At 42.4% G+C, this 21,295-nt stretch overlaps 2 protein-coding genes across 3 annotated transcripts in view; both read left to right on the top strand.

The window, feature by feature from the left end:
• Positions 1-1,368: 1,368 nt before the first annotated feature.
• Positions 1,369-17,283, top strand: poldip2 (polymerase (DNA-directed), delta interacting protein 2). 2 transcript variants are annotated; one of them, XM_073483111.1, is made up of 11 exons: positions 1,369-1,588; positions 9,104-9,179; positions 9,508-9,605; positions 9,706-9,805; positions 11,725-11,800; positions 12,407-12,514; positions 12,820-12,956; positions 13,156-13,182; positions 13,324-13,449; positions 15,043-15,122; positions 15,259-17,283. In XM_073483111.1, exons 1-11 carry the CDS (start codon positions 1,404-1,406, stop codon positions 15,371-15,373), a joined length of 1,128 nt encoding a protein of 375 aa, XP_073339212.1. In that variant the 5' UTR covers positions 1,369-1,403; the 3' UTR covers positions 15,374-17,283. The 2 variants fall into 2 exon arrangements, with proteins under 2 accessions (XP_073339212.1, XP_073339206.1); XM_073483105.1 differs by having other exon boundaries at positions 9,098-9,179.
• A 2,649-nt stretch (positions 17,284-19,932) lies between these two features.
• The window catches only part of lrrc75a (leucine rich repeat containing 75A), a 53,711-nt gene continuing 52,348 nt past the window's right edge, over positions 19,933-21,295 (top strand). Inside the window, exon 1 of the mRNA XM_073492213.1 lies at positions 19,933-20,181. Within this exon, the coding sequence (XP_073348314.1) occupies positions 19,933-20,181 (249 nt within the window). The remainder of the gene's footprint in view (positions 20,182-21,295) is intronic.

Below are 21,295 nucleotides of genomic sequence, written 5' to 3'. Positions count from 1 at the left end.
CTGTTAGGTTAAAGTGTACCTTTATTTCCCTGAGATTTTGAGTCATTTGCCCTCTCTCTCTTCCTCATATCTCTGACAGTGTCACCACATGCTCTATTGTTTCTTCTTGGCCACAGTAATCACATCTGCCTGTGCCATGTTTACCTACTTTTTAGAGAATTGCTCAGTCCAGTGTGCCCAAATCTTAGTCTTGGTATGACCGTGTCATCCTTCCTGTTCCTTCCTGCACACCCCATTTCTGCTACTTTCTTTTGCACTCTGTTAAACCAGCACCCTTTTCTCTGTTCTTCCCACTAGTTTTTCCACCTTTCCTTTCCATTCTTTGCAATCTTATCTGCTATCTCATTTCCATTAATTAAGACATTAATGTGAGATGGTCTCAATAGAAATATCAGGCGAATCATTTGAATTTTGTATATTGTTTGCTGTATCTCTATTAAAATGTCCAGTCTGCTATCTGAATGACTGTATTCCAAACTGGTCAGTGATGAGCTTGAGTCTGAGCAAATTATGGTTCTTAACAGTATTGTGTCCTCTATCCACTGTGCTGCCAGTAATATAGCGAGCAATTCTCCCTATTTTCCCTAATTTAAATGAAATTCTAGTACAAAAATAGCAACTCCTATTTTATTGTCTAAACTCTTTGATGCATCGGTGTAGATCTGGACATAACTATGACTATTGGCAATATAGGACTGTACAGTCTGTGAACTGAGAATTAACTCTTCTAAAAAAATTATTCTATAAATTCTTCTTTTCCAGTAACGTTGAGTCCACTGTGGCGTCCGGATGTATCCAAGGTGGTATGACAGGTACGGTTCAACTGAACGGTTGGACTGAAGTCATGGTTCTCTATACATGACCAACTCTGTGAAAATTTAGTTTAAAACAGCGCATTTTTGACAAAGGTTCAAACTCGTGAATTATTTGATAAATTATTAATGTTAATGATAAGTGGAGAATATTTGTTATTTATTTATTTATTTATTTATTTATTATTCAAATCAAATGTTGCTTGCTGCAGTACACGTGAGCTGCTTTGGTGCCTTCAATGGCTCCTCATAAGTGCTTTAAACCGAGTCTGGTATTCTAACAACTCCGCGTGTCGCACCAGTATTTAATTTTCTTCTATACAATAGAAGAATTTTAACTATTAGGTTCAAGATGTTATCCTACTTTCTTAATTATAACTAATTACATCTGACTTTTCCACACCATTAAGGTTGGTGCGATTAAAAAAATGGCACTACAAGATAATAATAACAATAATGACAGCAAACAAATTGCTTTGTTGTTTTATTGACATTTAGTTCTCGTATGTACGACTCTCCAGTCGTTCCCTGAACGCAGCATCTGCAGCCCGTTGTAAATGCGTGTGTGTTAAGCCTACCAGGCCTGGAAAGATGGCGGCGTGCGCATTACGCCGAGGTCTATTGAGCACTGTCAGTAAATACAACAAGAAACACACACAGAGAATACTGAGTGTCGTTGACAGCAGCAGCGTGTTCGAGGTGAACAGACCACGGTTACAATGCCGAGCTTGTGGACTAGCCGGCGGTGTTCAGCAGCGGAGGTTCATGTCGTCACGGTAAGAGACCCAGCCAGTGTCCTCCCCTATCAATGCTAAAATGCTAAAGACTTTAGCTAACTTAAGTACGAGCTCCTCAAGATGGCACCGTAAAGCCACTGGCCCCGTTATTGTTGAGTGGACAGATAACTCGAGACGGTGCCTGCGTTATGGGCATAATGTGTGTCATCAACTTTAGTCAACACTTAGCAGCAGAAAGTGAAAAAAGTACAGTTGCCCTCTGCTGATTATCAGCTAGCTAGGTAACTAGCCAGCATGGGTTGAGCAACACCTGATTCAGTCTGATTTGACTGCCTGTAACCAGCTGAGTCAATACACGTTGAATCACACAGTTAAATAAAAGTTAATAACCACCGTGGAAGACTCCTCATTAAATGGTTTGGCGTGTTAAAGAAAGATTAACATTAGCAGCATGATTATAAAAAGTGATGCAACAATCTGTATCTTAGCTGACATACTTGTGTGCTGTAAATCTGCATCTGATCTGATATGTTCTAAATGAATCCGTTGTTGGTTGATCAGATGTACTTTTTGATAAGAAGTTTATGTTGTAGGATCGAAGATTTAATGCTGGATCACTTATTGTTTACCTAGCACCTATTACACTTTTGGTCCTTGATAAAAGCTTAGTAACAATTTAGTAACTCTGCTTACTCTTAAATTAATTCAATTAAATCAATTATTACTAAATCTGTCAATAATTGGCATCAAATTCAGCAAAGCCTACATCTCTCAGTGATGTCTGCTTAATGCATCATTCAGTTGAAAGTATTGGCTCTTCTGTCAACAGAGACACTTCCTCTGCATATTCAGATCAGTGCATTTCAAAATGAAGTTCTTATTCGCAAAAGCAATTTGAAAATGGTTTATAATGTGTTGATGAACAGGACAAAAACCAAGGTAAATGGTCCAACTGAGGTAATAGTTAAGGCTTTTTACATCAGCTTTTTGTCTGTACTGTTGTAGGCCAAGGTTTCTTCCACATGTGATATCTTTCTGCAAGGTCACCCAGATTTAGGACTATGGAGCTGGCAGGGTTTAGTCTGAGGCAAATAATGTGGACATTTGTGTTCACACATACAGCTCCTCCAGGTAAACTCTGGATAAATCCAGAGTTACAGTACATGTGTAAAAGGGGCTCTAGTAATATCCTGTGTCACTAAAAGTGCAATAGACTTTCTGTCTATGGTGCTGCTTAGGATTGCAAAAGTCTGAGATAACCCTGTTGTGCGTGTACATGTGTTCACATGCGCACACACAAAATGACTGCCATGTTTTCCAGCAGCAGCCTCAACCACACAATATATAGTTAAGATGGGCCTCAACCACACAGACCAGACAGTATATAGTTAAGATGGGACTCAACCACACAGACCACACAATATATAGACTCAACCACACAGACCAGACAGTATATAGTTAAGATGGGCCTCAACCACACAGACCACACAATATATAGTTAAGATGGGACTCAACCACGCAGACCACACAATATATAGACTCAACCACACAGACCAGACAGTATATAGTTAAGATGGGACTGGGTGATAATAATTTTAAAACAAGACAATGATTATCTGGTCTCTCAGTCAACGTTCAGTTACAAGTCAGGACTAATAGGCTACAAAATTAAAAGCAATAGGTTGATATTGACTATTGACTATAGCTCATAGGCTTGTGTTAACATTGTATAGCCAGAACTGTGTAGTAGAGTAAATTGTGAGGACTGGACTAATCACCAGCTAGCAGAGCCAAAGCTTAGTGTTATATTTGATTATTTTCTACATTTTATATTTTCCTTAATTTCTCAGTCATGGTCATGTTATTTATGAGAGCCTCCTAAATTTTCTCTCAAAGTGCACCAGATTGCCTTTAACTTTTTCCTTGGAAATGCCCCGGGAGCTTGCTAGAGGGGCCGAGGTCCACCCCCCAAAGTCTCACAAAAACCTGTGGGAAACACTGCTTAACCTGTTGTGTCAGGTTATTGTGTACAATTAGCACAACTCATGTTTACCCATGTATTTTCCTGTATAAACGAAGACCACCATGACCAGGCAGGGTGTTTTTGCTTCACTCTGCCTGGATATGTCATCAGAGCTTACAGTTTTAGTGTTATCATTAGTAATATGGTAACAATCATATTGACTTGCACTACCGATGATAATTTAATAATTTAACCAAGACAATTGCTCTAAAGAAGATGTAATGTTGCACCAGTATATGCGCATCCCGTTCTCACTCACTCAAGACAGCACACCTGTCAGTGAATAGCATGATTTTATATACTCCGATACAGTGGATGGCAGTGTGGTTTTTTAGTCCACCGGTAAAACCAATGAAGAAGAGGAGGAGGAGTATTTAACGCTTTTGGCTTGACAGGAACTTCCTCTGCAAAGAAGACGGTTTGCCTCATCGTCAAGATCAAGCCCCAGGAAGAGTGCCAGGCCTTGAAACCAGTTTTTTGTCGTTATTACATCGTCACATGATGAACTGGGGCCCAAAAAGACTTTTTCCCATAAGCTGACATTGTGAAAGACGCCTCACAACCCCCACGAAATGACTCATTTTACTGTCAGAATTTTAGCCATTCTGTCCAATAAAATTTGGAAAGTCTAGAAGAGCTGCACAATTAAATTATTTTATCCCCGTTCAAGTTAGCTTGACATTTAACTGGAAGTAAGCCAGCTCGGTCTGCGGAAGTCTCGAGTGTGCATACTCTATTGGCAGCCATTTGTCTTGCATGCTGCATTAGGGCCCGCTTGGGCCGTGTTTGGCCAGCCTTCTCATCACTTTGTCGGCTGTGGTCACTGAGAGCTCCCAGTCCCCAGGCTTCCTTATACATTTTAAGATGATCTTTATAGGCTAAAGCATGGACAGTTAAGCCAGTTTTCCTGCTGAGACGTTCAAGTTTCAAGCAGCCTTCATTTTTCAGAGCTCTGGTGTGAACCACGGGGCAGAGTGGGTGAAGTTCATCGCTGCGTGCTTTGATTGAGGCAAAATAGTTAAGTGTGTCTGAGAGGAGGACATTGTACATAGAGACCAGGTTGTCTGTTGATGCATTAGTGTAGTCCAGAGTTTTGAGGTTCCTGCACGTGATAGTCCGAGAGACACAGAGTTGACATGAGGCGGCAGGGATTGTGGGATTGAAAAAGATGGCCTTATGATCAGTGATTGCTAAATCGATGCCATGCGGATTGGAGGGAGAAATGCAAGTGGAGCAGACAAGGTCCGGTATATGACCTTTAGTGTGAGTGGGGAAATTAACATGCTGACAAAATGTAATGAATGGAGTAGGTTTATGGACTTGACAGCAAATGATGAATGTTCAGAATCCACATGGATAATAATGCTTCAAAGATAAATAGTCATTTGGCATTTGGTAGCTGCCAAGTTTCAGTTAGACATAAGAAGCCAGTATTGTGCTCAGAAATTACATAATTAAAATAAAAGATGATTTGTTATTTACTGATCTCATATTTTGCAGAGAAAATCTCATATCAACTGTATCACTGTAATTAGCTGGCTTAGGTGTATTACAGTTGACAGTAATTACATTTTGTGGGTTTACCCCAAGGATGTTTAATTATATCTGGACGCAGCCATGGACACGGAGCCCCATTCATTCCAATGAAAGCTGCTCAGTTGCGCATGAAGCCAAAATGGCTCGATATAAACACCCTGATCTTCCGCATTGTGGAGCGTGTGCACTAGAGCCTTCCGCTGACCGAGCCAGCTAACTCTCGGTTTAGCACCTAGCTAACTTGAATGGGGATCAAATAATTTAATCGTACAGCTCTTCTAGACTTTCCAAATTTTATTGGACCTGATGGCTCAAATTATGACGGTCAAACGAGTCATTTCATGGGGATTGTGAAGCTACAAATAATGTATCAACCGTTTTACAGACGCTTCATTCACAATGTTAACTTATGGGAAAAAGTATTTTTTGGGCCCCAGTGCGTCACATGATGATGTAAGTACATGGTTTGGCCACTAGGAAAACTAGCTTCAAAGCCTGGAGCTTGTCCTTGGGGCTGGTTTACCCCTACAGTGTGAAAATTAAAATAATTAGTTGGCCAATAACTCAAGCAGACAGCAATGTGAAATGAATGATGTGCAGTTTGAAAATGTTGACTGACTGGGAGCGGAAATGCACTCAGCAACATGTTATTAAAATTTGTTTTTGTCGCACAGTCAATCAAACAAGATTAAGGTGATAACAGCTGAGGAGCTTCATGACAGTAAGGGGAGCTCATTAGGTGGGTGGTTACTGGGGGACAAGGCGAGTGGTTGGAGACTGAGGGGAGTGGGCTGTAGGGGGAGCTCTCACAGGAAACTGTGTGCTAGGGTTGCACAGTAGAGGAAGGGGGAGGTGGCGCGGGTGTGTACTTATGCACAGGTACAGTCCTGGTCATTGATTTCTACAACTCTCATTTTTCTGTGATGTAATACTACTGTCTCACAAAAAACACTGAAGTTTGGTTCAATAATGAATTTATTATAGGTCTTCTGAAAATATGACCAAATCTGCTGGGTCAAGAATATACATACAGTAATTGTATTATTTGGTTAAATGTCTCTTGGGCATTTTCACCTCAGTTGGGCACTTCTGATGGCCACCCACAAGCTTCTGGTAGTCATCTGGCTGAATCGGTGAAGTTCAACTAAATTTATTAGCTTCCTGGCACAGACTTGTTTCTTCAGCGAAGTCCACGATGGGGTTCCAGTCAGGACGTAGGGAAGGCTATTCCAAAACCTCAATTCTAGCCTGATCTAGCCATTCCTTTTAACATTTTTGATGTGTGTCGGGGATCATTGTCCTGTTGGAACATCCAACTCTGCCCAAGACCCAATCTTCTGGCTGATGATTTTAGGTTTTCCTGAAGAATTTTGGAGATAATCCTCCTTCTTCATTATTCCATTTACTTTCTTTAGAGCACCAGATCCACTGACTCAGCCGATCGTCTGTTTGGGGCCACTGTGTACCACCTCCGATCAGGGCGGCTGGGTCAGAGGGTTGGCCCAGTATGGAGTGGAGCTGCGACTGGGCCCTTGGGTTTGGTACCAGTGTAACTGTCACTGGTAACCAATGTGGACCAGGTAGAGGCATTACGGTGACCTTGGGTGGGGTTGTGGCGGCCAGGTCCAATGTAGTAGTAGTGGCTCTTGCTTCCCCAGCGACCTCGGGTCGCCCCTCCGGTCGTATAGGTGGTACCCCCACGATCAGCTCATCTCTCCTCCGGAGCTCTGCCTTCAAGCGTTGAATATTATATTGTTACCATGAGTAGGCAAGATTGCAGTACACACACAATGCCATAATAGCTTCTTTCCAGTCCCGTGTAACTTCTAAACAGCACGAATGTTGAAACGGAAGACTTAACGGTTAAAAGGTGACAGTTAAGATGTGCACATACCACGCCGACACATTCTGATGAATTCTCTTTGTCATATCTCCTGTTTTATTAGTGTCATTGCCAACCTTTTACCTGCCATGATGCCAGCTCAGTGGCATGATGACCGGCCTTCACTCCTCCAGCACAGGTGGAAAACATGGATAGTTGGATAGTTCCTGCGCTCATTGGCAGGGCAAGTTGTTGACCAGGGCTAGCTATTGGCGGAGTATCAGAGTTTACACTTGGTTGGCTATATTTAGCTGACCACACAGCGTATTGACTTTCCTCAGGTTGTTGCAGTGATAGAAAAGGAACAGAAGAGCTCATGTTAAAAATGTGTTGAGGCACTGTGAAGGCAATCTATGGTATGTACAGTGCAGTGAAAACATCATCAGATTCCTAAGATTTTTGCATAATTTACCGAGATCTACATTGTACTTTTGAGCACTGGGATATTTTTCTTTGCTGAAAGTCAAAGCTGCTTTGTTGTCATGCTACTAGCATGCTGGTTCTAGTTGTGATCGTTTGTCCACATTGACGGATTACAAATGATGGTCAACAACCAGGATGGCATATCTTTAAGGTGTGTTTTTTTTAAACTGGGGTGCAAGACCAACCCGAGTGATCACAAGTGAATCATAGCACTACACAGAGAAATGTCCATTGTGTACCCTCTGTAGTATCTGTGTACCTGTTGTACTCTGCCTCTGATCTCTGGGTCATGCCTCTCCCTCAGTAGGTTGTGTTTGTGTTGTATGTGTTTATGGTGCACAATGCCAAACTGAGTGAATACACATGACACATTATATTACACTCCACTGTGGTTTCAGTCTTTCAAGCTGCTAGTCCAATTTATGTGATTGGCCACTGCAACGTGATGTCAGGTTGTGTTTCTCCAAAAATTTAGTCTGCTTCAACTTTTTCACTGCAGTTGGCTGAATTTTTTTTCTGAACAGTCTGTGGTCATTCACTGCCGCAGCCAAAATGGACTACCCTCATTAAAATGAATGGCAGTAAAAGAAGAAGACTGCTAGCAAGCAAATTTGGATGTAAAGAATGCACCTTTGAAAATATTTGCTTTGCTTAACAAAATGTGTCAACTTTTCGCTGTGTTTGTCTGTTTGTCTGCTTGTTCAAAAGGTTAAGGTTTAGGACAAGATGTGTGTTCATGATTGTAAGTTAAATAAGGAGATATTAGCAGAAAAGCTAATGTCCTTGATGTTCAGAGTCTATGGCTCTTGTGTTGTGATGCAAAACTAGGGAGCACCATTATGAAACAAAAGAAATATGAAGCCAAAAGGGAGAAATATATTTTGGTGTCTGTTTTTTTTTTTTTTTTATCCCCCAAAGTGAGGACAAGTGATTCACAGAGCAGCTGTAGCAGACCAAAAATACAGTTTGACATCAGCTGGACTTTCACCATAATTCTCGTTGTGAAAACAGGTTACCTTAAGATTATTCTTGTGCAATACACACATGATCAGAAAGTAACCTGAAACCAACCTCCTGTGTAATATTAAATCCCTCTGTGCATATATCCACCTCATTAATCCCCACTCTTCATCTCTGTTGTGAAGATTAGCTTTGCAGGGAGCACCAAGTATGCGTGCTCTTTATTTGAAGTGACCAGCTGTTGTTGTCAGTGGTAATATGTACTGTAAGTCTGTGTGTGTGTGTGTGTGTGTGTGTGTGTGTGTGTTATTGCAAGGACATGGAAATTAGGTCAAATAATATTACTGTTTGTTGACATCTGACAAGTGGAGGTGTTTTATTCAATTTTGGCAAATATGTCATTGAGATTACGACTTAAGGGAAGGAGAGAGGCTGAAGAGAGGCAGCAGGATTTTCCCTCCTGTGTGGATGACTGTAAATCATCTCTGTAGGAGGAAACATCCTGCGTCTTCTCTTCACAGCTGTGAGATTTCCTGTTGAGGCTCCTCAGAGATTTATGGGCTGTTTGTGTTTGTCCATTAATGATGTTGTTTTCATCTGTATCCCCATGTTTTGAATAAAAACCTGTATGTTAGTGTATGATATGTTTTCTTATAATCACACACACACACACACACACACACAGGAGGATCTAGTGTGTAATGGTGTTGCCTGTTTTTGGCAGGAACAGGCCTGAGGGGAAGATTTTGGAGACAGTTGGAGTGTTTGAGGCTGTGAAGCAGCATGGCAAATATGAAACAGGACAGGTAAGACACACACACACACACACACACACACACACACACACACACACACACACACACACACACACACACACACACACACACACACTTCAAAAAAGTAATTCAAGTCCATTTTTGATGTTATTTTTGAATATTTACCTACTGTTCTGTGTTTGACTATCTGGTTTGTTTTTAAGCGTTGTTAAATCAGTTGCTTCTATTGTTATGACAGCACATTAGCTTTATACTGTCAAGTAACTGTAATCCCATCTAATATTTGCCTTATTAAACATCCTCCAGAAATAATCTCACAGCATCTCATCCCATTTCTCGCTGTTGTTGCTCTCCTCAGCTGTTTCTCCACAGTGTATTTGGCTACAGAGGCATCGTCTTGTTTCCCTGGCACGCTCGACTGTATGACAGAGATATCACCCCTCCCATGTCTGACAGGTAAACCTCCATCTCTAGCTGCAGACTGCACCAAACAGGCTCTCATTGGCATGGTTTGTGGGTGAGATTTATATAACTGAGATCCTTTTCTTTCTTTCAGCAAACCTGAGCCCCCAGGAGGCCACGGTTCCAAGGAGGTGAAGGGGAAGACCCACACCTACTACCAAGTCCTGATTGACACCAGGGACTGCCCTCACATAGTAAGTCATTATATGTTTTTTGCCTTTAGGACCACCAAAACAATCCAACGCCAAACAATTGTTTTGTAGTTGTAGTATGAATATGCATTAATTTTAAATGCAGGTAAACCTGCTAAAAATAGGCGATTGAGTTTGCTTTTCTAATTTTTCCTGGTGTGTCACGTTCAAACTCACGAAACATGATGGAAAAGCAGAGAAGAGTAGAAAGCGTCAGATCATATACCTCATCAGACTACATCCAGGTGATGCCAAATTTAGTATTAACAACACACAGTGGGTCTCATTCATGAAACGTGAGCAGAACGAATTTGTGTGTAAACTGTTCGCAGACGGAAATTTACGTGCATCTCGCATTCATCAATATTTTAGTAGCTCCGATCTTTTCGTAGCTACTAACAAAATCTACACATGCTGCTGACCACGCGTAGTGCTTGTGTAAATTTAAGAATGCACATAAATAATGCTTGTCACTATTGGAAATTACAATTTAAATTCATATTGCGCTCTGTTATGTACACAATACGCAGATGCCTTTGAAACACGTGATATAGCCTAAACATATGATAAAAATATAAAACATTTAGTTAAAGTAGTTGGCAATTGGCAGGTTTAAGATCCAGATTAGGTTCATGATTGTGAATGATCTATGTAAATCGATTCAATAGATTACACGTTCTTTCTACATGTTGAATGATGATAATAAACATATAGGCTCCAGTGGAGGCATGTCGCTGTCTCCGCCAGGTATAATTCCTGACAGAGAGGTCTCCCCAATTATCCCCGCGATGCGCTCGTCTGCAGGTGATAGCTGCGACTGTGAGCCTCCTCCTCCTGTGGCTGATATATTTCTTTTGTGTGAGGTTATGCGTTTCTTTGCCTCCAGTTTCATGTCAAACCATTTACGCTTCACCTCGGACATGGTTCTTTGGACTACAGAGACAATATTGACGGCATCTGTCACCTCCCTCCAGGCCTTCGCTTTGCCTGTCCCTGTCACACCACTGCTAACAGATGAAAATACATTTTTTTTCTTAATTCCACTTCACCCAAAAGTATTTCTATCTCCGCTTCCGCAAAGTTCTTTTTTCTTTCTCTCCCTTTCTTCGTTTGCGCCATGACTGACAGGTCGACTGGATGCATCTACACCTCCTTATATGGTGGTCATTGGCAATTCATGGGCGGGGATTTATGCTAATAGCTGATTACCGGGAGCGCGCTGTCACTTTACGATGGATTGGCATTCACGATCATACACACGTGTTTACGATCAGATCTGAGTTTCCCGCGGTGTTCATGAATCCGGAGTAGGTTTTTAGTAGCGTAGGCTTTTATGTGCAAATCTACGCACAAATTTACTAACGTTTCATGAATGAGACCCAGTATTTTCTAGAGCTGATGATGGAAGTTGCTGAGGAGTGAAACATCCTTCTTATTTCTGTCGAGTGGTGTTCATGCAGTACCAATCAGTGACATGGAGGCCAGTGCCAATGTTACAGTGGGTACATTTTTGCATGTTTTACTTCAGTCTCTCTTTCAAACTCAATGTGAGTGAACAATGTTTGAGTGTTGAGCATTGCTTGAACGTAGATGGATCGAAAAGTGTTTACGTGTAAACATCCTTAACTTCTACACCCAGCAATGCATCACTCCATTAAAGGGCCAAAAATGTGCGTTTCCATTACTGGTTATCAGAGCTGAAGCCAATACATACCTGTGACTACTGCAGAGTCATTTGACACGGGAATGGATGTCGATTGCACCCTTTCCCGTTGAAGACAAAAGCCAGATGTTGTTGGGTGTTTGTTGTTTTTGGGAAATACTATAGGGTGACAAAAGCACCACTGTGGTAGAATCTGGCTGTGGTATTTCATTAGTGTGTGAGTCACCAGATGTGTGATGGTTTGTATTGTGTTTCACAGTCTCAGAGGTCCCAAACGGAGGCAGTGACGTTTCTGGCCAACCATGATGACAGCAGAGCGCTGTATGCCATCCCAGGTATCCATATGCAGACTGGTCAGGATACACTGGCTTTAGATTGGTCACTGACATACTGATCACATGATATCATTGATGGGACCTATATATTTCATTTCTCATGGTTTTTAATGGGGCTTTCCTTTCAGACAAAGCACTCTGATTCTGATTTCTTAAAAAGGTCAAGTGTGAATATTACATTTGACTCTGATCCCAGTACATCTTAGCTGAGTTTGATCGTTGTCAGCAGTAGTTAAGCTTCCATAGAACAGTGGCTCCCAACGTGGGTTCTGGAGACGCCCAGGGGCCCCTGAGGTGGTTCCAACGGGATCCCCAACATTACTTTACTATAATTCAATCCACAGGTAACACAGTGACTATATTTACGACTATTTTGGTCACGTGTTTCATACACTTTCTGAAATGATACCTCCTAAAAGCAAAAATTTTCAGATGGGGGACCTTGGGACAAATTATAATAAAATGGGGATCATGGTCTAATTTTGTCAGTTTAGGTGTCCTTTACATAAAGAACTTTCAGAACCACTGCCATACAACATACAACTTCCGATTTTAGGGATCTCTGTCTCATCCACATGTGACAGCTTGTCTGTTTCTTCCCTTCAGGTCTGGATTATGTGAGCCATGAAGACATCCTGCCCTATAATTCGACAGAGCAGGCACCCATCCAGCACGAGCTGTTTGAGCGCTTCCTCATGTACAACCCTGCCAAATGTAAACACACTTCTACTGTCCCAAGTTCAACTTTCATCATTGTTCTTAACACAGACCTTTTCCAGTACTAACATTATATCAAGTGGTCATAACATAAATAATGCGTCTCTGTAAAGATGACATCACCTAGTTCTTGCATGCAGTTAATGCAAGTTTAGGTGTTATTAATTTTTTTTCATCTTCATAGTGATTTATAGTATCATCATGTATTTCCCTCATATAGACATTGACATTAACCAGTGACACTGTAGAAGTAACAGAAGAATTTGTTTCAGTAAATATTTGTGTTTTGTCCTCGCCTGTAGCTCCTCCATTCACAGCCAGAGATACTCTGAAGGCGTGGCAGGAGAAGAACCACCCCTGGCTGGAGCTGTCAGACGTCCACAGAGAGACCACCGAGAACATCCGAGTCACCGTCATCCCGTTCTACATGGGCATGAGGGTAAGTGACCAGCATGAATCAACATGATGCCTCTGAAACCTGCGCAGCCTGTTGTAATACCAGTGAGAAGGTTGACTACATGTCATTTCCGTTATTTTGGGCCTGCCAGTCAAAAACGAGGCATGTAAGCTTCTTGGAGCCTTTTTCAGTTTTCTCTGTAGACTTTTGAAATACTAATGGGAATTGTTCTTGTTCTCAGGAGGCCCAGAACTCCCATGTTTACTGGGTGAGTAGCATATTCTCTTGTTTTCTGTGGGGTACATCATGTGGAATAGTCCACCAGCTATAAGTCAGGTGCTGGTATATTTCATGCTGAGTATTAAGCTTGCCTGTGGCTGCAAACTCAGTGTGTGTTGTTTTCCTGCAGTGGCGGTACTGTATCCGCCTGGAGAACATGGGCAACGAGGTGGTTCAACTGAGAGAGAGGCACTGGAGGATCTTCAGCCTGTCAGGAACCCTTGAGACAGTCCGAGGACGAGGAGTCGTAGGCAGGGTTAGTACAACAAGCACACACAAATTCTGTATCCAAGACCGCAACCTTTTGGAGACAGTGACACTTCCCCTTTTTCCCCAGTGTAAGATGAATTCTTTTTACATTTTTAACATCTTTAAATATCCCAAACTTAACAGAAAACACAAAAATACAGTTGAAAAGTTGTTAATGGGTCCCAAATCTATGCGTCATACTAAATATAGTATACAGTCGTAGCAGTTAGTATACAAAAATTTCAATATACTCTGTTTTATATCAACAGGAAACAATAGAATGCATGCGTTGTCAGATGTCACTCCAAACATCATAAAGAGACACCCAAATGTTTTTTTCTTCAGATTGAATACGTATACTTATACTAGGTTTTTTTTTTTTTTTTTTTTTTGTAACCGATATTTGGAACTGATGTACATTTGCAGTAAAAATGCAAATCGTGGTGTCAGAATATCTGAAATGCAGACCTAATTTAACTGTGGGCCACAGACTACAGAAAATGATAGCTTAGGTTAACCCAAAGTAGCAGTAAGTCCGAGATGCACTGTTGTGTAGATACCAAAGATGCTGGCAAAGCAACACAGTACATAAAATAAGTACAGTAGCAATGTCAGGAAGGTTGGACCACTGTGTTTTACTATGTATCTTTAAATGTTACAGTTATGGCTGAAAATGCCAGCACAAAAAAACACAATGCAAATCATCGGCCAGTTTTCTACACGGAAGTAACTGTTGTTGATAATTGACTTCACAGTGATTCGGTCCATAAGGTTACTGCAAATGTTTTAACCCTAATTTTGTGGAGATTTGCCAAGGTGCCCAATTCTTGTGCGTTTGGCAGCATCACGACATGATGACTGTGATCGGCACTTCGTTCTTAATTGTTGTTTTCCTCCGTCTTGTCCTTCTCCAGTTATATTTCCAGTAGACAGTATCGCTTTGTGTGGTAAGGTGGGAGAACTTCCGGGTGACAGTAGTTCCACATTTCAAAATAATGAATTGGAAAGTGTACCTGTTGAGAATAATGTAATGTTAAAAGTGAAATTAAATATGAAATGATAAAAACCTAAAAACACAAATAACAAACAGCATATACAGCCTGAAGCCTGAACCTTTTTGGGGCAAGTTTAGAGGGGAGTGGATGAATGTGGCTTTCAGGAATAGCTGAACACACAAACATGAACAGAGAGACACACAAACTGCACTCCAATTATGGTAGTAAGATACTGTATTTCTTTCTGTGAGCTACTAGACAATTTCCTTTGTCCATTGCATTCTGAGAGAATAGTCTGCATCAACATCACCCTCAGAAGTGTTAACGTATGCTTTTAGTCACTTTTCAAGTGTGAACACGCCACTTACTCAAAACCTGGTTAAGATCAGTATGTAGTCTAGACTTGGGACACAATGGTCGTTTTCATGTGGTCCCAGAGCAGCTGTGTTGTAAACACAACTGATGTAGCTATACAGATGATGTGTTTCAGCACAGATGTGATAAGAATACAAAGATCATATCAATAATTAGTAAAGCAAACTCTGACCAATTAATGCCTTGCACTTTGATATTGTGTAACCTTGTCACATGGTACTCTGTCACAGGAGCCAGTGTTGTCCAAAGAACAGCCAGCCTTTCAGTACAGCAGCCATGTGTCTCTACAAGCCCCCAGTGGTCATATGTGGTGAGTTTGCTCAGTCTTTCATCAGTCACATGCCATCTCTGCTACATATTCTACAATATAGTACATCTAAAGGATTGGACTTGTGTACAATATTCACGGCTTGCAATAATGAACTTGTTCTATTATTTGTGCTCAGGGGGACTTTCCGTATTGAAAGGACTGACGGCTCCCACTTCGATGTCCGCATTCCTCCTTTCTCCCTGGAGAGCAACAAAGACGACAAGGCACCCCCCGCTGGCTACACATTCTAACTGCGAGTAGTCACTTTCCACCTGTGCTGTCCCGAACACACCGTCAGTCCTGGTTCCGTCTGGGTGTCTAGAATTGTCCTCCCCCTGTAACATTGACTTAGCCTTCAGCATAAGATTTATGAGGTTATGCAAAGGGAAAATATAACATTGTCAAGATCATCCAATACAGGCCCACTTTGCCCTTTTCCTGCCAGAGTGCACTCAACACCAACATGTCACTGATTAAATCATTTGGGTAGAAACTGATCGGCTGTCCTGTGCATCTTCACTCCATGGTGTGCTTAAAGAGACATGCACCTTCTAGTGGAAGAGCACTGGAAGGAAATAGGGAGGCGAGTTAATGTTGCCTAGCTGAGCTGGACTTGTGCATCCAGTAAGCTGAAATATTGTTTAAGTTGTTTTTATAGTGTGAGAGTTTCCTGCAGAACTTCATACTGGGGCCTCAGTTGAAGACTTCCAATCACTAGTAAGCCATCACTTCTACTACATGTTACAAACTCATCCTTCCTTAATGATAGTCTTGTTTGAATTTATGAAAACATGACACATGACTTTTATCCTGGAACTTATTTTACTGTCATGTTTTTTTTTTTATTCTAATGCTACCTATGTCACACCTGTGGGGGAGAAGGAAATCAGATTGACTTCTAGGCAGGTTGAAGTGCAGTAACAGTGCAGTATTTATGTTTTACTGTTTTACAACATTGAAGAACAGTGGATGGCATTGGGGTCTTTTGAAACCTAACTGAAAAAAAAGACTCTTTAGTGTCAGAATTAAACAAAATCCCTAAAAATGAGGAAATATAACAAAGATTTTTATATTCAGCTCCTTCATGTCATTATTTATTAGATGCACCTCGGCAGCAATTATAACCTTCTACAGTCTATCTGAAGAAGTCTCCACCAGCTTTGTACATCTGGACCCTGCAATTCTTCCACATTTTAGTGTAAAACCGCTGTCTGTCAGGTTGCATTTTTCCTGCTACCCTTTAGGATCAAACCTATCCACTTCCTGCTGCAGACAGGTGTCCCCATAGCATGATGCTGCCACCACCAGGCTTCATGCCAAGTTCACATAATATGGGATGTTGATGTAGGGATGTATGGTGGGTGTTTGTTTTGTCTTCATGATGCCATCAACACCAGGAAAGACGGAAAGCAGCTGTCGAACCCTCTAGTTACAGATGTATTCAACCCTTAAAAAACTTGTTACTCCTTGACTACATACCGATCTCTATTCAAATGATAATGCTGCTTAAAAAAACAGTTAAAACTCCCTCAATTATTTTAGGTGTGACATTTTGAAGGGAGTGAACACTTACAAGATTTTTTTGTATAATTTATAAAATGTATACTTAATAAAAGTTTTGATGAGATCTTGTTCCTCTCTGTGTGAAAAACTTGTAACTTCATCCACTGTGATTTAATGTTGTAAAAGATCAAACTAAATAAGTCAGGGGGAATGAATATTTTTAAAAAGCAGTGAACTGTGACTTGACTGCCCAAAAAGAACTCCTTTGCTGGAGAGGAGGTGAGGGTCGGGTCTTACTTGTCTTTGAATAAGAAAAGCGGCACACCATTAAGTAATTAAACCAAGCTGTCGGCAGCCAGTGTAGGGGGGTGTGTGTGCGCGTGTGTGTGCGTGCGTGCCTGTGAAATGTAGTCTGCTCTGTGTAAAAACAAGAACGGAGTCTTCATCCTACACACACGTGCTGGATGTGTTTCATTTAGGCTGACTGTTTGAAAGCTCTGTGACAAGAAAAGTTATGAGCCTAAAATTTATTCAGTAAAGTAAGGAAATGAGAAACTAACATCTTCCTTTGAAGCAACTATGATGGTTGAAATGCTACACTGTAAATAGAGATGTAATTAAAGGCTAAACAAATAAATCTACCTTTTGAAAAGTACAATGTGACATTTCTTGTGCAAGTTTCTATTTTCTACATGTACATGTAGCTGTCGGTTTTAGACATGCCCCTGCAAAGTAAACATCTCTGGCATGGACTCCACAAGTTGACCCCAACACACCTCAAAGCTTTGCAACAACTACTTGAAGAGCAAAGAAGACCGAGGAGTCCTGACTGTCATGGAGTTTCCTCCACAGTCACCTGAACTCAATCCGATTGAACATATATGGGGACCCTTGAAGGCTGAGAAGCCGAGCATTCTGGGACATCACAAGAGGTTTTGTCTGTGAAATCGTGCTGGGATAAAACAAGTCATCAGGTTTTACACAAACTTTAAGAGTCCATGCCAGCTCCAGTGTCATTAAGCAAAAGGTCAACATACCAAATACTAATATGTTCTGACATTCATGGACATTTTTCAAATATTCAATTTTTCACTAAAACTGTAACACTGATGTTATCATCTGTAATACAGATGTATTACAGTCAAAATAAATGCAAAATATACATTTTTGACCCTACTGTATTTTGACTTTAACAGGATCCAGTGTGTTAAACCTCTATAATTATTGGATTATGAGCTCCAAGCAGCCGCCACCAGAGGTCAGTGCAGTCATCTACATGGTCACTTTGGCTACATGTACATCAGTAGTGTGCACCAGTCAGCCGTAACATTAAAGCTACTGAAGTGAAGTTCAGTACTCTTCTTGTTACAATCAGGTGTTCTTGGGTCTTGACATTCATGTGGATGCCACTTGACATGCACCACCCACTCAAACACCATTGCTGACCAAGTACCCTGCCCTACCGGGGTGTTGGGGGTGAACTGCATTACACTGTTTAAATATATCCATACTTCACCCGATTTTAAATTAGCCTTTGGCAGAAATGGATAAAATTGTACGCATCAGACCAAACTTAAAAAATAAAAATACAAAAATTGCCATTTTAAAATCAACTTTTTGCCTATTGGTGAAGACAGAATGAGACCCATCCAAACACTGTTGTGGACTAAGTACACCCCCTCATCACAACAACACTACCCGATGGTAGTGGCCCCCCAGCAGGACAAAGTGACCTGACACACCGCAAACACTGCTCAGGAGCAGCTCGAGGAACACAATAAAGGGCCCAAGGTGTTGACCGGGCCTCCAAATTCCCCAGATCCCAATCTGATCGAGCATCTGTAAGACATGCTGGGGCAGGTCTGATCCATGGAGGCCCCACCCCCCAACATACAGGACCCAGAGGATCCACTATAAAACGCCCTGGTGCCAGACACCACAGGATGCCCTCAGAGGTCTGAAGTCCATGTCTTGACAGGTCAGAACTGTTTTGGCTGCACAAGGGGAACCTTCACAACATTAGGCAGGTGGTCATAATGTTATGCCTGATCGGTGTATATATATATTGTTTCTATGGAAGAATCACTTTCACAATACTGCAAGTATTTTTTAAAAATACGAACCTCTAAGGTCGAATTGTAGGATACTAGTGAAGTTGCCTTCATCAACCAAACGTAGTTTAAATCGGAGGTGTCTTTTATATTGATAATTTGACAATTAGCAATACACCGATTTTACCAGCAGACCATGCACGACTTCAGAAGGTATGAGTCATCTCCACCAGTTATACATGAGCGTGGACAGACTCGTTAATATCACGGACCCTGGTGCAGGGAGGATGGAGCCTCGTGCGTGACGGCAACAACACTGCAAACTTAGCGCTGCGTGGTGCTCGTGCTCCTCCAGCCCTCCCTCTCTCGTCGCGTGCACGCGCCGCGCGCCCCCATGTAGTTGAACAGAGGGTGCAATACATAATTCAGTCCCAGCACGGGAACACCCCAGTCTCGCCCATCCTGTCAAGCCGCGCTGCAGCTGAGACATATCCCGTGGATCGAAACGCCAGTGAGGCTGTTTCCTGCTCCGGAGCCGCTGCAGGATCAACCTTGGAGAAGGACGGACGCTGTTGTTTCTTGCAGGTTGTGTTTGACTTCCAGCGGCTGAGGAAGGACAGGGCCAGGAACAGACAGACAGTGGTGATCTTCAGGAGACGTAAACATTGCCATGCCCTGCTTCATCCATAACCTCCTGCGACCCGCTTCCCTCCCCGGGCCGGGACGGAGGGCTCTGTTTTGGAGGGTCGCAGGATAAGAAGACGGCGCTGTTGTCGCAGGTAAATATTTTGGGTCGGTGGTGAAGTTGTGTTCGGGATAGGAAGCTGCGGCGAGCCACGATCTGCGCTGTAGGCATCCTGCATCCTGCATCCTGCATCCTGACTTTGCTGTGTCGGTGTTTTGCGGCCATGCTGCAAGCAGCATCCTCAGACCTCTTCCCCACTTGAGCTACACTCACTGGGATAAACAAGTTCCCAGGAGCAGAAACCTAGTGGTTCAATTTCTTCTTTTGGGGTTTTTATTTTGGACCGTTGAAACATCCACTCCTGTGTGTAGCTGAGTGATAATGAACATTTTCAGGAGCAGGAGGCTACAACAGTTTGGAATTGTTTACTTCACATTTCAGCCTCTAACTACAGGTTTTTAGAAAGATGTGATCATCTGCATTTTGTTGAGACATTAATCAAACCTGCCTCTGCATGACTTCTCGGTGGGACCAGTCTTGTTATTATCACAGTTCACTTTAACGCAGCACCATGGGTGCCAAGCAGACCAAAGGCCAGGAGCCTGGAGGAGCCAGTCCTCAGCACAGCTGGAGGCGGACGCCCACTAAGGAGCGGGGCGACATCTTTGCCTCCCTCATGCTGAAGTCAGGGGACCGGCTGAGCCGTGGGGGGACACCGCCGCCCTACCAGCGCCGCATTGGCATGATCCAAGAGATGATGCTGATGGCCAAACAGGGCAAGCAGGACGAGGCCACGGAGATGCTAAGGACACTCCGACAGGTAGCTGCTCTGTGTGTGTGTGTGTGTGTGTGTGTGTGTGTGTGTGTGTGTGTGTGTGTGTGTGTTTGTGTGAGTGTTAAAGAGTGAGTGAAGCTCTCAGGGGGTAACGGGGTCACAGCTCCAGTACGATGCCTGATTGGTTTGCTCTCTTTTCTTCTTCCCTCCTGATTTCATCTCTGTCTGTACACATGACGGCACTGATGCTGAAACATCAGAACTTAGACTCTGATTCAGTGATTGACGGCCTACGTCACTGATGAGTTGTCTGTATGACTGACCAGGAGCCCCCCTGGCTGGCTGGACCTGTTGGGCTCAGCCTTCCTCTGCTGCACTGGTACAGTGTTGCGGCTGCTGCGATTTATAGCCTCTCTCCCCCTTTCAAGACATTTGCAGCGCTTGGCTGGCTGTTGCCGCTGTTGCTACAGGGAGCAGGAAAATCCCAGCTGCAGACTGAAAGTATCTGGTGTAGTGAGAAACAAAGGGGAAGCAGGAAAGTGAAAATACCACCAGTTGAACTGGAGGATTTGTAAAGAAAGGGGGGATCAGAGCATAACAGGAGTGAAATTATGAAAAGTCGATCTGAATAGGTGTTTGTCAGCCGGGTGAGAAGGAAACGGAGAGAAGATATTGAAGGGAGAAAACAGATTTATAAGATCTTATCCCTATAGACACCACTGAACAGAATCCATATGCTGACAGTGTTCGCTGTTTATCCCCGATGACTCAACCTCAGGGAACAAAGCTTCCAGCTTGTACACACACACACACACACACACACACACACACACACACACACACACACACACACACACACACACTTTATTGTTAAATCTTTGGAGATTTCCATCAGCTCCTCTCTGTTTCTATTTACAGTTTTCTGATCAAACCCATTTAGATTGTTAATCCTTGCATCAATGGCAAACAATGGAGCAAAGCAAACAGGCTTAAAGATGAAGGACACCTCTTCATCTATCATCGTTAAGAATCTCTGTCACTGCTTGATTGAGCTGTGATGCCCCGGAGGAGCAGAGTCACTGCTCTCAGTCTGAAAGTGAAGACACAGCAAAACAGCAGAGTAGCTGGAGTCCTTCCCAGTAAGAACTGGTTTGGTTAT

This window comes from Pagrus major, chromosome 2 (genome assembly GCF_040436345.1).
Source record: "Pagrus major chromosome 2, Pma_NU_1.0".
In the NCBI taxonomy this organism is placed as follows: Eukaryota; Metazoa; Chordata; class Actinopteri; order Spariformes; family Sparidae; genus Pagrus; species Pagrus major.
This window is presented reverse-complemented; position numbering and strand designations above follow the sequence as displayed.

Excerpts from the sequence above, each read along its gene's own strand:
- poldip2 (XM_073483105.1), top strand. The coding sequence starts at position 1,404 with ATGGCGGCGTGCGCATTACGCCGAGGTCTATTGAGCACTGTCAGTAAA. Across the intron at positions 11,801-12,406 it reads AGCGCTGTATGCCATCCCAG|GTCTGGATTATGTGAGCCAT; the intron begins GTATCCATATGC and ends TCTTCCCTTCAG. Across the intron at positions 15,123-15,258 it reads GCCCCCAGTGGTCATATGTG|GGGGACTTTCCGTATTGAAA; the intron begins GTGAGTTTGCTC and ends ATTTGTGCTCAG.